Below are 24811 nucleotides of genomic sequence, written 5' to 3' on the forward strand. Positions count from 1 at the left end.
CACACTGAGCCAGCCTCATTGTACCACAACTCTGGAAAGCCACTCCCTCCATCCACCCCGCTTCCTCTCCCACCCCGCCCTACCCCACCCACCCACACACCCAAACAAGCATTTGGCGCCTCTGCCCTTGAGCAGGGAACACTCATCTTCTCTGCACAGCTCTGGAGAGCCCAGGCTGCTCCCTGGACAGCTGCTGTGCCTTGGGGGAGTGGGGATGGGGGAAGCAGCTCTTTGGCCTCTACTTCAGAAAGTGTCTCTGTCAGACCTTGGGCTGACATGTGTCAAGAATAGAGATGAGGTGTGCTTGAGTAATAAGGGTACCTTGTCTCCCTTCAGGTTATCTTGCAACACCCCCAGCCCCTGCCCTGAACACTGCCGTTGCCACTCCCTCTCCCCCATCAAACCAGGCACCAGAGATTATTATTGCTCCATTAAGGGTTACACTTTTTAGTAACACTACCTCCACTTGTCTTTGGACAACATGACACTTTCAGAGCACACAGCTGATTCATTCATTCACTCATCTGTTCTGGCAACAACACTCCTGGTGGCTCTACCACATGCCAGGACCAGTGCTAAGGGTGGGGACAAAGTGATGCATCAGATTCAGCTCCTGCCCTCAAGAAGCTCCCAGTCTGGTGAGGGAGGTGGAGCAATAAACAGAAACAGTAAGTTCTTTGAAAGCACCAGGGGCTCTAGGAGCCTGGGGAGGCAGGATCTAACCCCAGGCTGAGGAAGGGTGTATGGCTGGGAAGGCTCCCTGGAGGAGGTGGCTCCTGTCCTGGGAGTGAGTCAGGTGGAAAGAGAGAGACTCCTGAACCATGGAATCACTGGATCTTGGATTCATCAAAGGGAAGACTCACAGACTCCTAAAATCATTTTTTCAATCAACATCTATTTATTATGCCAGACACTGTGCTGGCTAAAGAGATCTCAGAAGTAAATGTTTCTCACATCCCAAAGCTAGCCCTCCCCTTGAGGGGCAGGCTGGCTTTTCCAATTCCAGGGACCTAGGAAGAAGGGCGTCTGAAGATACCCTGGATGCCAGAATGAAGGGTGTACCCCTCGTCGTGGTGATCAAGGAGGGCTGTTCGATTGGGATCTGCCAGGACAGAGAGTGGCACTCTGGGAGGGTATCCACTTCCCTGCAGCTGCATGACTGGTCATCCCAGTGTCCAGAGCTCTGTCAACTCGAGTCAGAGTCAAACAAGATGGGATTTGGGGGTGATGGCCCCTCTCCCCAACAGATTCCATCCTCCCAAGGGTGAGAATAGAGCCTCTCCTTCTAAATTACATCCTCCAGCTATTCTCTCATAGCCCTGTGTATTCTCCCTTCAGAGCCCACATTTCAGCTTTAATTAGAGATGCATTTATATATTTCTTTCTCTCTCCTCTAATAGACTGTCACCACCTTGAGGACGGGAACCACATCTGTTGCGTCCAATACTGTATCCACAGTGCAGGGCAAAGGACCAGGCACAAAGCTGGTAATAAAAGACATGTTGCAATAATTTGAGACTGATGGGTGGACGTGGAAGGACAGTCCAGAAGAGGAGGGATAGTCTAGTGATCATCTCATTTCATTTAACAAAGAGGGAGACTGGGCCTGGAGAGAGGATGGAGTTGCACAGGGATAAAGGTGCATATAACGGTGGGGGGGGGGGTGTACGGGGTACACAGGCCAGACTCTGGTGAGGCAACACAGACACAGAAAGGCACTCACGGTCTTGGGCCCCAAGATGCCCCAGCCTGAAGAGAATCCATTCCTTCCAGAATTCCTCCCTCCCCGCCCCAGGGTCCTTCCCCCATCTCTGAGCCCAGAAGCTCCATCCCCAACTCTCACCCCAGCCCCTCCCGGTACCACAGCTGCCTTCTTGAGGTTGCAACCCTCCTAATCCAGAGTTGCAGGGGGCGCGCAACCCCCGACTGCCATCTCTCCCATTGTGCATACCAGAACTGCCTAACCACCAAACTGCCGGAAAAGGCAGGAGGGGAGGGGAGGGGAGGAGAGGAGGAATGGAGCAGCAACCATTTTGCTCGGCGGGAAGAGGGGCGGGGCGGGGGAGTACGGGGGGGGGGGGCGGTGCTTTCGTCGGTACCGGAGCTACAGGACCTGCAACATGACTGCACAACCTTAGCAGCTAATCCGTGCAGGGTCAGCCTTGAGAGGGAAAGCACAGAGCCAACCCGGTGAGCCCAAGCACTTCTCGGTTAGCCCCAGATCTGCTCCGGTCAGTAGGAGGGCATCCCGGTTAGCGCAGGGTCAGGCTGGGTCAGACCAGGGTCACCCCTATTAGTGTAGGGTCATCCTTTTCAGCGCTGGGTCGGCCGGGTTTGGAGCAGGATCTTCCCGGTCAGCACAGTCAGGCTCGTTAACGGAAGGTCAGCCCGGGTTGGGGCCGTGTCGCCTCCGTTAGCGTAGGGTCATCTCTGTTAGCGAAGGATGAGTCCTTGTCAGCGCAGGATCAGCTCCAGCTAACTTGGGATCAGCGGCGCCCCCAGGTGGCTGGGGCCCGCCGGCGCGCGGGATCCGGGGTCGGAGAGGGTTTCAAGTACCTGGGTCCGGAGCTCTCCGCCCTCGCGCCTCTGACACTCCGGCGGGAAGCCTCTGGAACTCGGATCCGGGCCTCCCCCTTTAGGAATCGCCCTGCTTCCGAATATTCTTTGCACGCGTCTGTGGGACGCTTTCTGCTCACAGAACTCAAGTTGGGTGCGCTGAGCGCATGTGAGACCAGGAAGCCGAAATGCAGGCGGAAAAGAGTCATGTCACCGGAAAAATCCAGCCCCAGCTCCAGGGAGAGCGACGCAGAGCCCGGCCCCGCCCCCGCCCCCACGGGTCTCAGTCTGCAGACACCCACCCTGCGGACTTGTCTCCGAGAGCTCAGGTCCACCCCCTCAGCCTTTGGTTACTTCCAACTGCAAACACTACAATTTCTTAAATATTCAAGTTTGATCTCCAGCAGGGGCATTTTGGGAGGAGGCAGAGCCACAGCCCACTCCCCACTCAGGCTTTGGGACAGTTGTACCCCGGCCCCAGACCCCACCACCCACCCCTTCAGGCAGGTTCCTGGTGTTCCTCTCCTGTGAGCTGGCCCCGCCTCTCCGCACCTCCCCCCAGCACTCAAGCACACAGGGATGGGCTTCCCAGAAAGAAGAGGGGGCCATGGGGTCGGGGTGAACAGAGACAGAAAGAAAAGGGAGCTGGGGTAGAGGGTCCCTTCCACATTTGGGGCCAGCCTCCTACCCCACACCACCCCACCCCAGGGCCACCACAGAGACACAACAAACGGCTGAGAGCTCCACAGGCTGAGAGCTCCACAGGCTGCAAGGTGGCAACTGACCGTCACCCTCACCCACACCCCCCTCCTCCACAAAAGAAGTAAGTGGGGTGGAGGATCAAGGCATCCATGGAGACTTCTCTCCAGTCCTGCCAGGGAAGGAGAAGGGTCCTGGGCGAAGCTCCTCGCACGCAGAAATGAGGCAAGTCAACTTCCAGTATTCGGTCTGCAGTGGAAGCTCGCAGGCCACCGCCTGGGCTGGGTCTCCCAGGTCCCCGCAGAGCCTGTCCCGCATCCTCACTGCAGAGGGATTGCTGTGCAAGGGAAGAAAAACTTTCTGTCTACTAGGAGGAGCTGGCAGTCACTGACCCCAGACCCAGAAGGCGCTGGGCTAACATATGCCAGCTCTCTTTCTCAGACAGAGAAACTGAGGTCCAGTGAAGGAGAATATTCGCCCAAGGTCACAAGACTCAGGGCCGGGACTAGAATCAGAAATCCTCTCCCCTCCTCCCCTTGCCCCCTCCTAGTATTAGATAAATCATCATCTCGAGGGTAGGTCAGAAGATGAGGGTCATGGTGAAGAGAAAAGGGGCACCAAAGCCATGGTATCTTCCAAGGGTAAGTAGAATTTAGAATTCCTAATGCCGTCCCTTGCCCCCCTTTCCCACCATCCCTTCCCCACCACACTCTCACACACACACACAGCCTCTCCTTCTTTCAGGAATCACTTCTGCTTCCGAATATTCTTTGCAAACATCTTTGGGGCTTTCTGCTCACAGCATGCAATTTGGGTGCATGAGCACATATGAGACCCTGAATCCAAGATGCAGGTGAAGAGGAGACATGTCACTAGAAATAGCCAGCCCCAGCTCCAGGGAAAGGGACAACTGAGCCCGGCCCCACCCCCAGGCCCTGAAGCTCACTGGCACATCTGACCCAGGAACATTAGTCCTAGACAGCCTGGAAATTTCTGGTTTATTCTATGCTCTTTTTTTAAAGACCTAGAGATGGGAGGGGCACAGCAAGCAAGCATTGGAGCAGCCAAGCGGACCAACCACCAACACACTCATAAAAGCAGGAAGAGAAGGAAGCTACTGCCTCTGGAAATCCGAAGGGAAAGAGGAGAATTTATTCTCAAATTCCCCTCAACCCCTTTCTCACTGCCAAGGGAGCCTGCTAGAACCAAATGTTCTGTGTGTCTTGGTGCTGCCTGGCTTGGGGAACTCTGGCTGGAGTGGAGCGCCAGACACTCTTGCTAGCCTATCACCTCCTTTCCCCCCATGTGTCGCTCACCTAAAGGCGATCTATTTCATGCCCTGATTTATCAGAAAATTGTCTTCCCTCCTGCACCTTGATCTAAGATTTCCTCCCATACTGCCTCTGGGAAGGATTCAGAAGCATGCACAAGCCCAGCCAACACTTGAGATTTGTGTAGAGTACAAAGACAGATGCTGGGTTTCGAGTTTCCTTAAGATATCTGATCGATTGCCTTAATTATCCACGTTGGTGCAACAGAGGCTGCAGGGTCCAAATGCTCATGCAGGATCCTGCTGAGCAACTTTGAACAACCCTCCCCCTTCTCTAGACTTTAGTTTCCCCATCTGTACAGTGGTTCTGCTGAAACAACATAGATCCATCCTTTCCTATCTCCAAGTAGGCTGCAGGGGCTGGACCACGTGGGGAAGAGGAGGAAGCAGAAGCCGGCAGGAGACAGCCCACCCCACTGGGGGTCAAATCACTGTGCCCCTCAGCACTTTCCTTGCCCGTTCCCAGCCTTGTCTGATGTGGCGAAGGAAGTAGGGAGAAGGTGAACTGGGCCAGTATTTGCTACGGAATGGAGGAAGAGGCTGGGCACTCAGGCCTCCTCCACCCCACCCCAGCAGGAATGATTCCTAACCCTCCATCCCAGACCTCCCCACCCACTTCCCTCTAACTTCTGTCCCAGCTGTCCAAGGAGGGGAGCACACTTAGGGACTCATACCAAGACAGTCACACATAAACATGTTAGTCCCCACACACACAGTCACTCACATTCCCAACCAAACACAGCCACCCGCACACACCCCTCCCCTTTCACACACATGGAACACAATCACAGACCCACAAATACCCAAAAAGCACACAAGCACCTACAGGATGTGATACCTGGAGCCATCATAATAAAGGAGAAATCTACATCCTTAACTCTTAAAACCCCCAAACTTTTTTGCCTCCAATATGGTGGTAATCGCTTGTTTTGACTTTCCTTCAGTTTGCAGCTCCCAAATTAGACAGCTTGTAATAATGACGCAGGGCAGACGTTCGCTGCTTGTACTTCCGGTGCAATGCCCAGCACACGATAGGTGCTCAATAAATATTTGTAGAAGGAAGGATGGAGCCAGAGAGGAGAGAGTTCTCCAAGGCTTGGGGCAAATTAACTCGCCTGTGTCTGATCCTCACTAGGTAGCTCCTCAGACAAGAAAATTGCTCCTGGCTACCGAATGAGCCCTGAGGCTGGCCTCACACTTTTCAAAAAGTCAGCAGCAATAACCCAGGTGCAGTTACGCGGGTTGACTCAGCGCAGATCAGAGGCCAGAGCGCCTGCCTAGATAGGGCATATCAGAACCCGGAAGTGGCCAGACAGTCCGTCTGCCCTCGCCATTTGGAAGATCCACGGGTTTGCAAATGGACGCTTGGAAGGATCCTCGATCCTTTAGCCTTGCTGGGGCTCCGCAAAGCGTGGCTGGCTGTGGCGGCCGGGGACGTCTTGAGCTGGGTGCGAGACCAGCGTTCCAGAGTCTCCAGCCCCGGGATCCGAATTCTTATTTCGGGTCCAGGGTTTTGGCTTTTCTCCCTGGCTCCGGCACTTACCCACTGGGTGATCTCGGACTGGTCCCTTCCCTCCAAAGCGCGAGGTGGAGCCGTCCGGTCCTCAGGACCCTCCGGCTCCCACAGTCCGGGCCTCGCGCCTGCCCACTTTGCCTGAGATGATTCTTGGGAAAGCGAGCTCTATCCCGAAAAGACTGGACCATTTGCATGGAACTCGCAGTTGAGACGCGAGGGCCCAGGAGAACAGGCAGCCGGGAGAGAAGGCGCAGGCCAAGGTGGAGACGGGGGTGGGTGGTGGTGGTGGAGTGGTTTCCGGACATCCAACCGAGGCCAGGTACATCTGCATCTGAATGGGATGGGGCACCTAAGCCCAGGGGTTCCTACCGCACGGACACCTGCTGGGGCAAGGGTTATAAAGCGAGGGCCCCCTCTAAGCCACGGCGAATTAACCTGGACAAGAAACCCCTCTCCTGTGAGCTCAGTCCCCGCCCCTTCTACACATACTGTTCAGCAGTGTCTACACAGATAACCCGAAATGCGCTTCTCGGATCTGCGGTGATTTCCAGGAATCGAAGGGGCGGATTTAATTTTTTTCTTCCCCAAATAATTCGCCCTTTCCTGAACTAAAATCGACGCAACCACAATTCCGAAGACACTTCTACCTGCGTAGACAAAAATACCCTGGAGGTAGCACCAGCCTGAAGCATTTTCCAACTTCGGGGAAACGAGCACAGACCTCCAAGGCTCCGGCTTCCCAAGACAAAACGCGCGGGACCCCTGCAGCGGCGGCTGGGAGCATCCCCCTGAGCCGCCCAACCCTGCCTGGACCGATGCTCGCGCCTCCGGAGCCGCGCTTCTCCAAGGAGCAGGGCCAGAGGGGAGGGATGTACGCTGGGACCCTGCCGGCTCCCTCCGCGAGAGCGAAACTGTGGCGAGAAGGCTGGCGTGGCCGGCAGGAGGACACCGGCCGAGACCTCTGCTGCCAGGAGAAAGCTAAAGCAGCCGGCGACGAGCGACTTCCGCTCCGAGTCCGCGTGGAGCGAAAGGAGGCCGCTCCGCCCGGACCCAGCACTCAGCGCTAGGGGCAGAGCAAGGGTCGGAAGCAACCCCGAGGGTGTCGACGCGGGGTCTAGCCACAAGCGCAGGTACCGGAGGAGACCGCCTACCTTTCCAAGCAGTCCGAAGCCGCGGGGCCTCCGGAGCAGCCGCAGCCTCCCGCCGCACCGCCTGCTGCAGCAGGAAAGGAGGCGTGCCCGCTCCGCCCCGCGCCGCGCCGCGCCCACCCGCCCGCTGGCGAAAAAATTCGTTCCCGAAACCAGAGCCCACAACCTCGCCAGCCGCTCTACAGCTTTCTCGACTGGTACTTGTCTACGCTAACACTAATCAACAGACTAATTCTGCACCGAAACTCCAAACATCATTTTTGCTATGAAATTCCCTGACAGACGAAAAGCTCAGCAGGCCGAATTATCCTGCTCAACCCCTGCCCACCTTTAGTTCTTTCAACCTTTCTCCAGAAATCTCAGAGCGCCGGCCCCAGGGACAAATGTGGGCTGGGTCTTATCATCCTGGTTGGTCCTCCTACACGCACCCCCAGGCCCTGGCCGAGACGACCTTTTGAACCACGAATCGAAACAATTTAGGCGCAAATCCCAACTCGCCGCGCTTGTATTGGGCGGGATGCACAGAGTCCGAATTAAAACCTCGAATCCGGTCTGTTAAAGACCCTATGTAAGCTGCATCCTCCCACCTCCCCCGAGCACGAAACCTCACGAGGCACACTCCACACTCAAAAATTTTCTCCCTTTCTCTTGCAGGGTCCCTCTTTTAAACAGCGTCGGCGTGTTTATTTGCTTGACCCTGCGCCGAGGAAAACCCGCCTGGTCGGTCATTGTCTGGTCCGCGACCGCCCCCGCCCCCGCCCCCCATCAGTGTCACAAAACGCCCCTTTCAACAGATTCCAAACCCTCTTCACCCAGGCTCACGGAGCCTTCAACTTCATTAAGTGCGCGCTACGGCGACGCTAGAGGAGGCGAAGTTTAAATAAACCGGAGCGGAGAGGGAGGAGGGCTGGGCCTGGGGAGAGTTACCAGTTGAAGGGGAGAGAAAAAAGTGTTTTTGAAAAGGGGAATAAAGTCATCAGGGGAAAAGCGCTTTGTAACCACGAAGACGCGCCCGCTGTGGCGAGAACAAATTGGATATGGAGGGGAAGTGTCTGCCCCCACCTCAACTCCGGCTCCTGGGTGGTCCCGGGAGCCCCAGGAGAAAGAAAGGATGAGGAGGAATCGCGGCAGTGAAAAGAATTAACCGCTTTAATTGGGATGCAAGAGAGAAGTGGGGAGATGTGCCCCGATCATCCCAACCAAATCTCCCTCAATAAAATAAAATAAAATGTCTGCTCTTAGCCGCGACTGAAAAACATATTTCAGAGTTCGAGAACCAAGGTTGATCTTCACCAACCCTAGAAAGTAAATCTGCAAGATGGGAGGAAATTCTGCCCTGAAACACCCCTCCCCCTCTTGCGGCCTCGGGCCTCCCGGCGCCGGATGAAAAGGAACGAAATTGAACGAAATTGAACGAAATGAAGTGAAATTGACCAGTGAAATTCGCCAATTTTCTTCTCTTTTAAACTGTCCAGTCTCAGCAGCACTCTCTGAACCCGAGGCCGATTTCTTAGCATTTTTTTCTCACCTCGCGAGATGAAGGTGTGCCCTGGATATTTTCTTATTGTCACCGATTGCTGGGGGCTGTGGGGAGGGCAGAGGCTCAGCTGCCTCCACCCTAGCCTCCAGATAACCCACAAGAGCCCATGGGAAATGAAATGGCTTCTGTTTCTCCTCCCAGGAGGCTGTCCCCCTAAGTGAGCCTCCTTAAATGAACACCCACCCTGTGGGAGCATCGACTGTGCCCACGGGATCTGGAAAAAAAAACAGCAGAAAACAAAATCCAGGAGGAATCTACTGAAGAAATTCCACAACACCCTCATTCTTCTTGCCCTTCCCTCCAGTTCAGCTCCCAAGAGGGCCCTTGCCAGCCCCTAAGGCACAGGTTCTCCCACACACATGCAGACCTAAAGGAGCCCCAGATAACAAACAGTCTCTCTTCTCCCCTGTCTTCCACTTCTGGAGTCTCCACAGCTTCCTCAGCAACTTCCTTTCTGGGTATTTTTCAAAGCAAGTTGGGCATCAGTGCCTCTCTGGCCCTCAGTCTTCAGCCATGACTCTATCTGGCCCAGGTTAGCCTTCTTGAAATTGGCCTTCTTGGCCCACTGGGAAACTGGGATCTGTCATGGGTCTGGACTGCAACCTCCCTAGAAGCTGCTGGAAGGGCACATCTCACTCTTCCCTAATCCTCTTACATTTATCTCTTTCCGATACAGACTCTTGGACCCACACATAGATACCCCACCATGCAATACGATCGGGTAAATTCACTCACACACACGCGTACACACACACACACACACACACACACACAGGCAGCAGTGGCAGTGCCTCATCAATCTACCCACCATCAGGGATGAATTCTGCCAACTTAATTTACACTCCTCTAGACAGGAAAAAACAAATAATAAAAATCTTTTACTCACACCTCCAACCTAATATCTGGGGGTAACATATTCACAGTAAATGAGATCATGTCACGACGGAGTGCTTTATTGAGGGCAAACACACATATACACACACTGTCACATTCACACTTCCTCCGGTGAAAAGAAACCAAACTCAGAACGACAGCAGCCAGGCAGCCAGAGAGCATTATCCCAAAATCGACATTCCCTCCTTTTTACCAATTAACAGAATCTTACTCATCCTGGATCATTTTTGAAAATGGTGGGAAGGTTGCCCCCTGCATTCAATCTTCCTCCAATCCCACACAGTCTCTCAAGATGGAGGAGAGGGCACCTCACCTCCGGCAAAGGGATTGCGTTTCATTTACAGTATGTATCAGAGCCGTGACTCTTCACTGGTGAATGGAGGAGGGTGGGGGAATCCTTCCATATTCTGCTGCTAATCCTGATTCTAACCCTTTCTACAGGGGCCTCTCTCCTCCCTCTATGGCCTCTCTCTGCCCACCCCCTCAAGGTCTCTGCATCTGAGTCTGTAACTGTCTTCTTCCTTTGCTATCTCTGTCACTTGTCTCCCTACCCTCGCCCTCTGCATGTGCCTGTTTTCTATGAAGACTGAGCTGCCTCTTCTTTCTTGTCTGTGATCTCAGCGGAATGCAAGAGCTGAGCAACCATCTTTGCTTCACCCAAAGCATCACCTCTCACCCAACATGCATGGGAGTCTGACCACTGGGAGTCCCAGACACAGAAAGGGAGCTGGGTGGTTCAGTGGGCTCATGGAGGACTCCAGCCAGCCTAGTGGATTTGCACTCAGGCAGCAGGTTCTGGCCATGAATACCACGGCTCAAGGGTTGGAAAGAATTAAGCTAACAGAGGGAGACTCCCACTGACTCTTTTTGCTCAGGGTGCACCCCTCAATCTGGAAGAGAGGTTTCAGAGACCCCAATTCAAGCCCTTCATTCTGAGCCTTCCGTGTGTGGGAAGTGGGGAGGGGTGGTGAGTCCAAAGAGGGCCCTATAGTGGCCAAAGACAAACCGCACTCCTCTTACAGGCACACACACAGTGACAAAGTCACAAACACACACAGCGACACACATTCAAGACACACATAGAAATAAAAACATATCACAGGGACACACATTCAAGACACACATAGGAAGAAAAACACAGATATCACACCCAAACATAAATCATACGCTTCATAAAAGCTCCTCTCCCCTGAAACACAGAGGGTTGCAGAATATGCATCGAGACTCATTCACCTCCTACTATGCTTAACAGACATAGTATCCATGGGCGCTGGACACCCAGTTCTGCCCAGGGCATGCTGAAGTCTCAACTAGAAGGAAATAAGACTCTCCAGGTGCATTTGAAACAAGACCCCTCTGCCAAACCTCAGGCAAAATCTTCCTAAGACCAGAGTGAAAATGAAAGCACGGAGGGGTCACAGGCTTCCCACTAGCAGCATGAAAGCCAGGGTTACAATGTCCCTTGCACTCAAGCCCTGCTCTGCCCGCCTGGGGTGCCCAGGGGTTCTTCCTCACCACCCGTCTGCTCCAGAGCTGGGGGTCCCCTGGTCTGACGGGGACAAGAGAGTGGAGGCAAGCCAAGCAGACAGAGCTGGTGACCGCTGAAGTTCACATACATTTATTCGAATGACACCAACAGGGAGTGGGGGGGAGGGCAGATTTTTCTTTTCTTCCACACAAACCATCAGATGATTTCACAGTTTCCCCCTCATTGGAGAAGTCTAAATCGATGCAAACCCAGTGGACAGAGAATGCAGACAGCAGCCGGCTGTACAGATATTTACACATAATTACAGGAACCCCTACCACAGGACATGCCCTCACCCACCCCCACACCTCTCCAGTCCCTGGCCCAGACCCTCCTCTCCCACCCCTACCTCACTGCCTTTAGCTACAATAAATATCACAGGGCCTGGAGGACAGAGGAACGCTGAAAATGCTACTGGCTCTGGATGGCTGGACCCAGCCGGCCACGCGAAAGGGAGAAAGTTCCTTTAAAAGCACCCAAACATGAAAAAAAAATTTTTTTTTCCTCAGTGGAGTGAGATGGGGGTTTCCGCAGGGATTGTGGAGTTCCCTACGACAGCTTTCAGTTCAACACTGCTTTTGGGCTTTGCTTTTGGGCTTCAGAGGAAACGAACTTCCTTGGAGGACAGAAAAAAAAAATGACTTTTTTTCTTTGAAGCACAAAGCGAATAATAAGTGTCCTTAAATTATAATATTCGACAAGCAGGGCCTCAACGTTGGGGAAGGAGTGAAGGAGAAGCAGACAGGGAGACCTCTTAGCGCAGTTGGTGTTTCTGGCGGGATCTCTCGGAGAAGGCATTCTTCCGGGGCTGGCGAGAGGCGCAGAGGCTGGGAAAAAGCGAAAGCTCACTCCTCTCCCCAACCTTTTAATGGTCAAACTGGATTGGGATCCTTGCTTGCGACCTCGTCGCGTAGACCTGGGCCTCTCCCTGAGCGATGGAGCCCGCTTCGTCCCAACTATCGGCGACATTCTGAGAGTGGAGCCTGAAGCGCCAAGCCACGCGCGCGGGTCCAAGGTCTGGAGACTTCATAAATAGACTCCCTGAGTTCCGCTGGGAACGCAGGAGCTCCCGGGAGAGATTGAGGAGTGCTGGCCTCACTGGCCCTGAGCCTGCCTCGGTCAGAAGTGGCAGCCACTGAGGCCCGCGACTTTGCCGGCAAACGGGGGCCCAGAAGACAGGAGCGCGTCCCCGGGGTGTGAGAGGCGGATATGGCCGGCCACCGGAGCCAGGGCCGGGGCAGTCAGCATGGCCAAGACCTGGGCTTGACCCCCAGGACCCGCGGCTGCCGCGAACGGCGATCCCGGGGAGCCGTCGCCGCCACCCGGGGGTGCTGCCCCGCCGCCACCGTGGCCCATGATATGGTCTATAGAGAAAGAAGGCCTCTGCCCTGCCCCAGAGCCCCCGCCGCCTGCACCAGCGCTCACGTCCGTCTTGAGGCCCTGGCGCAGAAGTGCAGTGGACAGACCCGCTGCGGTGCCGGCTGCGGGAGGGCTCAGTGACGCGGGGTAGAAGGCTTTGGCGCAGCCCAGCTCCGCGCCTAGGAAGGCGGGCAGGCCTGCGGGGCCCGGGCCCGGGCCCGACCCGATGCCCGGGGCAGGAGCCGGGGCCGGAGCCGAGGCTGCGCCGGCGAACACCGAGGCCGTCGGGGGTCCGGGTGGAGGCGCAGTGGCGCGGCCTGGGGGCACCGACAACTGGCATGGCGCGGCGGCGGCTGCGGCAGCGAAAGCGAACGTGTGCGGGTGTGGATGCGGGTGCGGAGCCGGGCCCGGCGGCGGTGCGCTGTAGGCAGGGAGCGCCAGCCCGTAGCCGTAGCCATAGGCGCCGTAAGCGGCGAAACCCGGCAGGAAGGCGCCAGGATCCCCGGCGGCCGCGGCCCCGCCACGCAGCAACAGCTCTGGGTGCGGGTGAGGATGCGGATGCGGCGGCGGTAGTGGCTGCCGCTTAAAGCGCTTGCGGCGCCGTAGGAAGCTGCCGTTGTCGAACATGTCGGCCGACTCCGGGTCCAGCGTCCAGTAGTTGCCCTTGCCGGGGTTGCCCGGCTCTCGGGGAATCTTGACGAAGCAGTCGTTGAGCGAGAGGTTGTGGCGAATGCTGTTCTGCCAGGCGGGGAACTTCTCCCGGTAGTAGGGGAAGCGGCCGCTGATGAATTCACAGATTTCGCTCAGCGTCAGGCGCTTCTTGGGGCTCTGCAGGATGGCCATGGTGATGAGCGCGATGTACGAGTACGGCGGCTTTACCAACGGGCTCCGCGTCGCCGCGCCCCCCGTCGGAGGTCCCGGCCCGGGCCCCACCGCGCCCAGGGCCGCCGCTGTGCCTGATCCCGGGCTTCCCGCTGCGGCCGCCGCCCCCCGGGGCGCTAGAGCGCGGGGCTCGCCATCCGAGCAGCCGCCCAACTCCTCCTCGTCCTCTGCTGCGTCTGCCTCGGCTTCCTCCGGGGGAGGCTCGGGGCCGAGGGGGAGCACGTCCCGGGGGGCGCGGGGCCCGGAGCGGACTGGAAGCTCCCCCACACCGCTGCCGCCGCCCACCACGTCTATATCTGCGTCGGCCTCGGACAGCGCAGCCGGGGAGCTCTCGGACGACATGATCTCGCAGCAGCAGCTGCCCAGGGTCATGGTGCCGCCACCGCCACCGCCGCTCTCCGGCTCCGCTCCGGCCGCGGCTCCGGCTCCGCCGCGCCGCCTCTGGGGCGAGTGTGTTTTGCGCGCGGGCGGGGAGGGGGCGGGGGGCCGAAGCGGGCAGGGAGGGGTGTCCCCCGGCTCCGCAGCGCCCCCTGGTGGTCCGACTCTACCGTTCTCACCTTCCGATGCGCGCCGGACTGGAAGGTTTCTCCCGCGGCGCGAGAGCGGGGAGCGGAACTGAGGCCTGCACCCGGGAGCGGCGGAAAGAACTGACGCCTTCTCTTACCTTGGCGGGTCTCGGCCCTCAGTCCCCGGGGGTCGGGGAATTAGTCCCTCCCGCCTAGCGGCTGCCTAAAGCGGAAGAACTGCGGTCCCGGGGCGGAGCTCCCTGGGCGGGATGGGGCGCCACAGGAGGGGGGCGGGCGGAGCTCCTCGGCGGAGGGGCCTGGCGGGAGCAAACCACCGCGGCGGCTGGAGCTCGGCTGGAGTGATTGGAGGCGGATCCCGGTCTTTTTCCAGAAGCTCCTGCAAACCCTCCGTTCCGTGGAACCGCCGAATTCACTGCGCGCAGCTCCTGGACGCCAAGGCTTACGCGAACGCCAGCCAGAGCTGGGAGAAGTGGCGACAGCCCCCACCCATCGTGTCCCCACGGCGGCGCCTGGACCACTAAGACCAAAGCGAAGTTGGAGCGAAAGCGGGAACCTGAAACGCCCGGACCAAGGCCGCCGAAATGGGGCCGGCCGAAGCCCGAGTGGCTTCCGGCCCAAGGTGGAGAGAAACTTGAGTGATCTCAAGAAGCAAACTTGGCGCTCACAGCCTCGGGCCCCGTAGAGGTGAGAGATTTCGGCTGGCCCCTTTCCTCCCTTCCGAGGCAGGGGCCCCGCCACCCATCCCCTCGCCGCGCTGCGGTACTCCAGACGCGGGAGTGTGCGCGGGGAGACCCGGGAAGCGCCCCCCTGCCCGTCCACCCCTGCCCCCGAGCTTCTCTGTCACGCTGCGGTCGCATCCCCAGGACGCAGACCGGGTCAGTCGCTCCGCGCTTGCCTTTACTTTGACCTTTTTGTCTCGGTGTCCGTTTCTCTCGCTCTCTGACGCCGTATCTCTCTTGCCCTCCGTGAATCTCTGTTGTTTCCGTTTCCCCGTGGATACTCAGAATTTGCCTGGATTGAACTGTTCGCCGGTCTGGGAGTCTCTCGTCCAATTTCTCCCCAATCTCCCGTCTAGCTGCACTGCAGGACTCTCCCCGCCTTTCTTGCCGGACTTGTAAACTCCACAGACGGACAACAGAATCCCGACGACACCTCCCTCAATGAACCCGGGCCTCAGCCCTGGGCCGGGGTTGCCTTTTACCGCCCAGAATCTCATGCACTGAAGATTGGTCCTGTGCTCTCTTTCTCTCCAGCCGGGTTCCCGTCCATCTCTTTAGTCCCCTTTCCCGCTGGCCTCCCCCGGGAACGCAGAACGAGTCGCTACAGCTCAAACTGGGCCCATCTCAACCCTGAGAGGTGAAAAAGGAGTTGTACGGGCCAACGACAGGGACCGAGCGGAGAGCGGTGCGGCTGCCCGGACAGCGCCGCGCAGTGGTCAAAGCTCTGGCCTACCGGGCCGGACACCCCCAGCTGAGCTGTGTGACCGTCAGCGGGATACTTTCCTTTTAGCCTCAGTTTCCTGGTCTTGTTGAGAGCTTAGAATTAGGCTATCAGGGTTCAGATCCTGGCCTCATCACTTACTAGTTCTGTCGCCTTAGGGAAATTTCTTAACCTCTTTGTGCCTCTTTTTCCTCCTCCGGAAAAATGATATTAAAAACACCATCTTGTAGCTAACATATAAAATTATCTCTATTACTCTGGGCTACATATGAAGAGCGTGTTGAGGACACTTTGGGGACCCTTGGGGCACTGTTCTCTGAGAGAGAAAGGGGTTAGGCACAGTGTAGTTCTCCACCTGGATCTCACGCCCCAGTGCAGGCCCGACTGCGTTCAGCTGCCTTTTGATCTTCCACTGGCTGTGCTGAATTAGGGCCCCTGTAGAAAAGTGCTGGGAGCAGGGGTGGGAGGGAATTTGCCTCCCAGCAGTCTGTGTCTCAGCAGGATTGATGTGAGCTGGCTGAGTTCTCCCTTCCATCTAACAGCAACATCCAATTTATGGAATAATCTAGTATAAGTACAACTCTCACATTCCACAGATGGGGCAGCAGAGGGCCAGAGAAGGGGAAGGGACACACCCAGGCTCTTAAAACCAGATGGAGTAGGGCCAGGTTATAACATACCTGGTCTCACGATGGGGTTCTCCATCCTCCCAAGCCACCACACCAGGCTAATAAGAGCAGAGAAGGCTGGGAAGCAGGTCTGGCTGCTTATATCCTGGGAGAGCAAGTCGTCTGAGCCCTCCCCTGGGACCTCTAGCCAAGGGGAACCACTGAGTGTGCTGGGTCTGCATAAATAGACTGTCCTTGGAGAAAGGAGAAGAGGTCCAGTCAGTCCTCATGGACAGGAAATTGGTCAGGGACCAGTGGTCCTGGAATTGGAATTTCCTGATTGATAGGGCCCTCGGGGGGAAGGGGAGGCCTGGAGACAAGTTTCTTGCACGAGTCCAGATGGACTCAGACACCTGGGGTTGTTAGATTTAGCAGCTTTATTTTCTCTGGCAACCCTACACATATCCCAAACTTGCTCTTTCGTATGTGGAAATCTCTCACACTCACAGGACCCCCTCACCCAAACTCACAGACACCTCACACTAGTCACCACACACCAACTCCAACCCAGCACAGCTCTACTTCTCTGAAAATGGCATCATCCTACTTTATCTCGCCTTCTGAATGTCTTCATTTCTAAAAAGGCAAATGTGAACCAGTAGCTTCCTTCCTTGCCAGGGCTCCCTTGGTCTCCAAGCTTCATCCTCTTACACCGATTCAGGGTGAACAGGTTGATGCCCAGGCGGGCACATTTGCTGCCCAACTACCTTGGCTCTAATGCTCCAGGCAAGACAGTTTGGAGCAGGTGCAGCCACGAGCCCCAGCCTCTACCTGACCTTGCTTCTCCTGAGACCCAGGTTGGAGAAAGGGGGTACAGGACTCTCTGTTCTGCAAGGTGGAGGTGACATAATCTTAAGGGACCATCCAGACCCCTACAACGCAGATATACACACTTTTACAGGGGTGGAAACTCTGGCCCAGGAGATCATGTGACATGCCTAGCTTTTGAGGGGCCCCAAGTGGGGCTGGATTCAGGTGTCCAGACTCCCAGCCCAGTGCCCATCTATTTATCCAAATAATCCTGCTTACCCCTGACCCAGCTCCAGTCTAGCCAAGAAAGGAGAGTTTTCTGGGACTGTCTTATCCCTCCCAAGGTTTTGGGTCAATTGACTTTTAACAATGCCAAGGGTGGTGCACAAGAGACTGGGAGAAAAGGATGACCCCAGAATTTTATGATTATTTTCATTTTCTTTGTTTCTTCTGTGGCTTCTGCTTTTCCAGTCTGCGGCTGAGCCTCTTCATTGTCTCTGGCTGTTTCTCTGTCCCCTCGTCAGTCTGTCTTCCACTCTATGAAAACTGGGCAGTTTCCCAGAAGCCTGGCTCCCAGCACCTATGCCTGAAACCTCCAAGGAGCGGTAGACTCTGAGGGTCATGGTTAAAACACCGTTCCCGGCCTTCCTCTCTAGTCTGCTTCACTGCCTGGCCATCTCCCTACAGGAGCCCAGAAAAGATTGGAACAAAAAGTTTGGGGGCGCCGGTTCGGGTTTTCCTCTTCAAAATGTTTGGATAACCGGGGAGATGGTGAGGATGTATTGTGAAGGATCTGTTGCCATCAGTGGTATCCGCCTCTCCCTCTCCCTCCTAGGGCCCCTGTAGACATGCTGTTCTCAGATAGCGGGAAGTGGAGCCCTCAGGCGATTATGCGGTTGTAATTAAGTCGACCGTGAAACTGGCAAAGAGCCTAGCTGGACTAGAAGCGGAGTTTATCCTGAGCCACTGCGCGATCTCTTGCGGCCTTTCCGATGTTGGAATTCTGCGAAGGCTTGGGCTCGTCTCTCCGCGCAGGCCGGCTGGAAAGCGCGGCCTCAGGCTGGACTGGGGAGCCGGCACACCATGCTCACACACTTCTTTTTTAACTTTATTCACGAAATGCGCCAGCCAGGAGGAAGGCGGCGAAGCCGGTGCTGAGAGGCCGCAGCCCTGGAGCGAGACGGTGGTTTGTTGCGTGCCCGGCGGCCGCAGCCTGTCCATTTCCCGACCCCTCCCTCCTTCGGTCTTTAGCTCGCTCAGGAACGATCTGTTCCCCTGGCCCGTGTGGGAGGACGGAGGTTCCAGATCCTATGGCCCGCAGGGGCAGATCACCGGCGACAAGGCTCCTAACACATAGGAGTGGGACTCCGGGTTGGAGTTCAGGGAGGGGCCGGACTCTCTGCACAAAAACAGCAGGGGCTCTTACGTGTGCGTCTTCACCGAGCAGTCCATCTGCCCTGCTCCAGGTGCTGGCTCAAGGATCGCGCGCCTTTGCGGCACCCCATCCCTCCCGACGCCTCGGCATGAGGTTTGAGAGTGCGAATTTTCATCTCCTTCTCCTTCCATTACGCTCCTTCCATTACGCGTAGTCGCGGTCCCCTTCCAGCTTCACCCACTCCCAGGACTACGTGGCGGGGGATTCGCTAGAGTACACAGCATTCACAAGCACCCGCGCCCCTAGCACTGCGCGCGGGTAGAGACCAGAGCGAGTCGCGGATGCGGTGGATTCTCATTCGTGGGAAGAGGGTGCACACTCAGGGGAGGGTGAAAACAGCTCCCAGTCAACATCCGGCTGTTGGGACAAGTGAGAACCTGGTGATAGCTTTTGCCTGAGCCGGCCTCGGCTTCCCAGTGCCCCCGAAGCGGACCCTCAACCCCCTAACCTGCAGACCTTGGGGGCTGGCTTCGGAGATCCGCTGGATACGCAGCGACCGCAGCAGGGCGAGCTCTACACGCTTTGCAGCGGGCGTGCGACTGGAGGCGGGGGCGTGGGAGACTCATCCAGGTGTGTCCGAGCTTGAGGCTGTGTTTCAGAGTGAGATCCTGAGTGTCTGTCTCAACCTACGAGTGTCCAGGTGTGCACTTATGGGTTTGCGGGTCCTTGGGTTTGTTTCTATGTTCTCGTGTGTTTCTGCGTCAAATGTCTCTATCCGTGCCCCTCTGGGCGACGATGGCTCTGTGCGCCCGAGGTCACCCCTGAGCGACCCGCGCCTGTCCACATGTCCTGCCTTCCCGACTGCACCTACTGTGCCCGCAGGGCTGGAGGGACTGCCCTGGAAGGTACTACGTCCGGGCCTACAGCTTTTCCCCGGACCCTGAAGCTGGGGACCCGGCCGAGGAGTGCAGACCCGCTCCCGGCCAGCAGCGAGACCTGGGCAGGGAAGGAAGGCTGTATGGGGGCCCGCGCCGGGGTAAGGGTCTGTGACTATGGCGGGGGGCGAGGGGCGGGAGAGAGGAAGTACTGTGAATACATGCGGGAACCTAGCTGCGGGAGAGCCAGGAGGGCCAGTGCGGCGACCCACTTCCTACCAATATCACTGTCACATTGCGGGACCAGCAGTATCTTAGATACTGGACCCGCTTCCAGAAAGCTGAATTCGGGCAGAGCCGGAGGGAGGGAGCATAGCGGTAGGGGCCGGGTCTACAAGACACGCGCGCGCCATCTGGTTTAGCTTTTGGCAGTCTCGGACACGGTTACAGGTGAACCTGTAAGTCCCCGCAGGAGTGGGGAAGTATTGGTGCGTCTCTGCGCTCCTCTGGGGCGGATGCGGAGCCCCGCAAGCCTCATGGAAGCAGAGCGAGAGGACTTGGGAGCTCTGGCTTCGAAGGCGGACGCTGGTGACGGATTCCTAGGGAACAGCGACCTCTGGAGGAGCCGCTCATCCACGCAAGGTCAGGAACTGGACCACAGGGTCTGGGACCAGAGTCCCTTTTCCCCCACCTCACCCCCACCCCCCCACCTCTAGGCAGTCATCCAGAGATTAAACAACCTCTGGACACCACTCTTAGCTCGTGCTTCTTCCTTTCCCAAACTTGTACTCGTGCTTCAAATCCTTGCTCAAGTCTCGCTGCCTCCAGAAAGCCTTTCCAGGCAACCCACCCGTCTTCCCTCTTCCCTCCTGTTCAAAACCTAAAACCTGAAGCTCGGACACTAGGGCTCGCACACTGCATTAAACAGCCGGCCCACTTCCTTTGTCTCTCTTCTCCAAAGAGCCAGTTAATAGACTCCACCCACCCTTTGTATTATAGGCTGGATGTGCTGTTTGTTTTCCCTCCAGTAAATAAAAACTGAGCTCATCTATTCCAAAATTGGACTGTAGGTTTTCAAAACTGGTTTCTTGTGTGGCGAACTTCAGGCACAAAGAGAAAGCTGACTTGTCCAAGGTCACATCACAAATGGGAAGTGGAGGCAGAACCAGAACTGTAGTATCTGGTTTCCCAGCTCAGGGCCGACTGCATTTCACCTGGATGGGGAACAGGTAATGTGGGGGAGGCTTCAATTTGAGGGGTGAGGACTGGGTTTGGGAAAGTTTGGGAATAGGAGAGGGGAGGTGCAGGAGGGAACTGAGAGAGAGGTCCCTGCTTCAGGATGTTGTAAAGAGGTCAAGGAGGACAAAGCTGTGCTGGGAGAGCAGACCCTTCCTCCCTCCTTCACCCGGCAGATCACACAACTTTGAAGCACTCTAAGTTTTAGGGGTCCGAAGAGTGTCTTACCTCAGCAGGTGAGGCTGCAGGCTGGAAGCAACTACAACTCAGGCAAATACCACTTCTAGGAGAGGATTGAGGGAGTAGGGTGACCTTTCCTATTAGTACACTCCCTGAGGGTGCTGCTGAGACACCAGATCAACAGGAGATCTTCTGGTGCTTGCAATTATCCAGTTAAAGGAGAAGCTGGGTGATTTGCATGTCATTTGCTTGAGGCCCCTCCCTGACAGCCTGAGACCTTCTCAGGGCTGCTTCACTTTCTGCCCATTGTGTGCTTGTCTGCCCAGGACACCTGGCAGCCTGGCTCCTGCATGCTTGTCCAGGCTTACCTCCAACTCCTGCATCATACCTGATTTGCTCTTTCTCATCTCTTCACCTTTGCCTATGCTGTTCCTTCTGCCTGGCTCACTCTTTATCATCCTTCTCAGTCCATTTCAAATGACAAGCTTTATGAATTGCTTTTCACAACCATACTTCACCATCACTGGGCTGTGAGAAGCTCCTGCCTAGGTGTTCCCAGAGCACTTAGCTCCCTCTGATTTCATGATTTGTTTTCCAGTCTGTCAACCCCTGTAGACTGTAGCAAAGATTATATTGCCTTCATCCTTATCTTTCCTCCTCTATGGAATGGGGATAATAATTGTCTACTTCTTTGGGTTTTTGGGATGATTAAATTGACATAATGAATATAAAGCACTTAGCCAAATGCTTGAAACTTTGAAAGGGTTCAAAAATGTTTTTTTATCATCATCATTAATAATCACTCTACTTCCTGCCAGGCATAAAATCTGACCCATAGAAGGTGCTCAATGAGTGTTAGGTATATGGACATGTGAATGAATGAATGAATGGAGCGAGTGAGTGAATGAATGAATGTTGTGGCCTGCCTATCTCTCCCTCAGTCTGGGAGCCAGCTTACATTGTCAACAGAAATCCAAGCTCTCTGAGCACAGGGATTATTTCTTCCCCGTCAGTTCCCATCCCTGAGAAGAGGGGACCATGGCCTCCTATTGGACAGATTTTTCCAATAGTTCCTGAGTCCAGCAGTCATCAGGCTTCTCCCTCACTCTCGGCCTCATTTTCCCCCAGTTGTAACAAATTGAACCATGTATGACATGAGTCTCCTCTCCCAAAAGGCCCTTGTCATTTCTCATGTAGAACAACTTAGCAGTTTCCTGAAGGGTTCCTCTGCTCCAGTCACTCCTTGCTCTCCCATTTATCTCTGCACAGGTGCCAGACTGAGCCCTGGCAAAATCTTCCAAGGGCTCTATTGTTTATTAGACAAAACTCAGTCTCCTTGGTGTGGTGAGCTGCACATTTACAGTTTTTTGGTGTCCTATACCTCTGTTGGAGGGAGCCTCCCTTCCATATTCCCTGTGGTCCTGATGGGGCTGTCCAATCTCTGTCCCCCTCCCCACACCCCCAGGAGCAGGCAGGCAGCCTGGCTGGATCAAATGTAGCATTTCAACTCCAAGGTCCAGTGATTGGTCCAGGCAAGAGTAAATGATGACCTAAGTGGAGCTGTTTACTCCCACACAATTTGATATATGGATTCTGGGACTTTGGGTAAGGTGCTTCTGCTTTTGGATCAGAAGACATAAACATATCAGCTTAGCTGCCTACAGCCATCTTTCCTCCTATATGGAGAGAGCTGTTTGACACTGAAGTCCACACACAGAGGGAAACAGAGCCTAAAGAGAGAGAAAGAGAGAGAGAGAGAGAGAGAGAGAGAGAGAGAGAGAGAGAGAGCTTTAAAGTCTCTGGATCCAGCTATGCCTGAAACTAGTTCCCTTAGATTTTTTCAGACATTCAGAAGAAACAAATTCCCCTTTTTGCTTAAGCTAGTTTGAGTTGAATTTAATTTGCAACAGAAAAAGAGCTGACCACTATGGCCAGCATTTTGAGACCCTGCACAATTTGTCCCCAGGTTGGTTTTCTGGGAGTGTCTCCAATAGCACCACCATCTCCACTCACCAGCAATCTTCCAGTTCCAGCCACAGTGACCTACATTTTTTGTATCCAGCCACTATAAGAGGAGCTATTCCTTCCTCTCAGTCCTCTCATATCTGCCTGTTGAAGTCCTGACTATTCTCCAATGCCCAGCTCATCTCACCCCTTCCAAGAAGTCTTCCCAAAGTCCTCATAGCATTTTGCCTCTGTCACAATTGTAGCCCACAATACCCTGTATTGCATGTATTTGTTTATAACTTTGTCTTGCCCACTGGAGTCTAGCAACTATTCTGTGGGCTCAAAGACCCAGAACTGTAGTCAAAGCTCAATCCATCTTGCTGAAAGAAATGGAATTCTGCATTAAGGTGATGGAGCCATGTAACAAGGCAACCTCATGGCTGTTAGCTAGGGAGAGTGGAGCCAAGGATCACTGGGTCTGAATAAGTCAAGTGGGGAGAGAGAGATGGGGCCAGTTACCATGGAGGGTACTGAATGACCCTAGGGTAGCGCAAGTCAGAGATGGGTGCCCACTGGTCAAGAACACACACACACACACACACACACACACACACACACACACACACCCCACCTGCCACTGGAGTCTTCAGGATGAGAATACAAGGGTTTGGACTAACATGAACATTGGAAAGTGACCCACCCAACTTTTGTGACTAATGCTTTCTGTGGCATTGGACTACCTACTTCTCTCTACCCCCATCTCACCACCTTAGTCCAAATCACCATCCTGTCCTACCTAGACCACTGCCAGAGCCTTCTAGACCTCACCTCCCTTTTCCCATTTATGACTGTTCCTGATTCTCTATGCTACAGCCAGAGGGCTCTATTTAAAAATGCATATTAGATCATGTCACTCTCCTGCTTAAAATCTCTCTCTGGCTCCCCGATGTGCTTGGGATTAAACCCCAAATCCTTAACATAGTTCAGAAGGCCCTGCCCAAGCTGGCCCTTGCTTGCCTCTCCAGGATCATGTCATGTCAGTCTCCCTTCACTGCCTGGCCTGTAGCCACCCTGGCATGGCTTTGGATCCCAAAGCCAAGCTACCCCCCACCTCAGGGCCTTTGTACATGCTGTTTCTTATGCCTTCATTCCATTAGTTACATCAACCATTATTCCCATCTCAGTTCAAAAATTACCTTCTCTGGGATGCCTTCCTTGTCCCCTTACTGTGTATATTGCTCTTATTCTCTGCTCTTTTCCTTCATGGGGTGTAGCACAGTTCATAATTAAGTATTGTGTGATCGTTCAATTCGTGTCTATTCCCTTTCTAGACAGTAGTCCCTGCAGTGACCAAGACTTTGCCCATTTTGCTCATCATTGTATCCCCAGGACCTGGCTCAGTGCCTAGCCCAGAGTAAACACTCTATAAATAACAATAAATATTTGTTGAATAGAATAGGTGAATGGAAGTCCTTGCCTTCTCTTGATAAAGCTAATTCACAGCCTCTCCTGGTCTCTCTGTTTAATCCTTAGCAAATCAGTGAGATGAAGACAGGAGAGGAGAGTGATCAGGAAGGAGAAAGTCAGGATAGGGAGAATGGGCAAGATGTCTTCATTTAATAATCAAACCCTTTATTTTTTTTTAGCTGGGCACATGGTCGCTCACAATAACACCTACATTTCCCAACTTCCTTTACAGCCGAGTGCAGCCATGTGACTATGTCCTGGCCCATGGGGTGTCAGCAGAGGTGTTTAGTGGCGGTTTCTGGAAGTCTTCCTTCAGAGGGAGGTGATGTGTACACTTGGAGTCCTTTTTTATCACTGCTACTTGGACCATGAGGCCCTGGTCACCAACAGCAGAGCCACAAGAGAAGGGCCCTGGGTTCTGGAGAGCAATGAACCACCATACCACCCTGAACTGCCTGCAAAGATTTTTATGTGAAAAGGAAATAAACTTCAATCTTGTTTAAGCCACTGTTGTGGGTTTGTGTGTGTGTGTGTGTGTGTTGCAAGAGAGTAGGAGTCGGATCTGTCTGAACCTAACTCTAATACCGGAAGCAATGGGAATTATATCCTATAAATACACAAAGGAATGGTCTGGGGTTGTTCAGCCTAGAGAATAAAGGGCTCAGGGTTGACACAACTACCATCTCAAAATCTCTACAGTGCAGCCTGAGTTAAGAGGCTTGGGTTCTAGTCCCAGCCCTGCCCCTGCCTCCCTGTGTGACCTCCCTGCCCCTCCCAGGACCTCGGTTTCCTTGTCTGACAAATAAGAAATGCATCCCCATTATGCATGATTGTTCTGTAAACCCACAGCTTCTCTAAAAAAAATTTTTTAAGTTTAAAAAAATAAGAAATGCC

At 54.8% G+C, this 24811-nt stretch overlaps 1 protein-coding gene and 1 long non-coding RNA gene across 4 annotated transcripts in view; one reads left to right on the forward strand and one right to left on the reverse strand.

Annotated features, from left to right (window-relative positions):
- FOXD2 (forkhead box D2) overlaps positions 1–14175 on the reverse strand; it is a 135608-nt gene extending 121433 nt beyond the window's left edge. For all 3 annotated transcript variants that reach the window (XM_037827283.1, XM_037827282.1, XM_037827281.1), the window contains exon 1: positions 11963–14175. In XM_037827283.1, the coding sequence (XP_037683211.1) occupies positions 12331–13824 (1494 nt within the window). In that variant the 5' untranslated portion in view covers positions 13825–14175 and the 3' untranslated portion in view covers positions 11963–12330. The remainder of the gene's footprint in view (positions 1–11962) is intronic.
- A 5126-nt stretch (positions 14176–19301) lies between these two features.
- On the forward strand, positions 19302–24393 carry LOC119519268. The gene is made up of 3 exons (XR_005214001.1): positions 19302–19729; positions 20158–20316; positions 24150–24393. It is a non-coding gene; the product is annotated as an uncharacterized LOC119519268 (long non-coding RNA).
- The last annotated feature ends 418 nt before the right edge of the window (positions 24394–24811 follow it).

Source organism: Choloepus didactylus, chromosome 2, assembly GCF_015220235.1.
Source record: "Choloepus didactylus isolate mChoDid1 chromosome 2, mChoDid1.pri, whole genome shotgun sequence".
Lineage (NCBI taxonomy): Eukaryota > Metazoa > Chordata > Mammalia > Pilosa > Megalonychidae > Choloepus > Choloepus didactylus.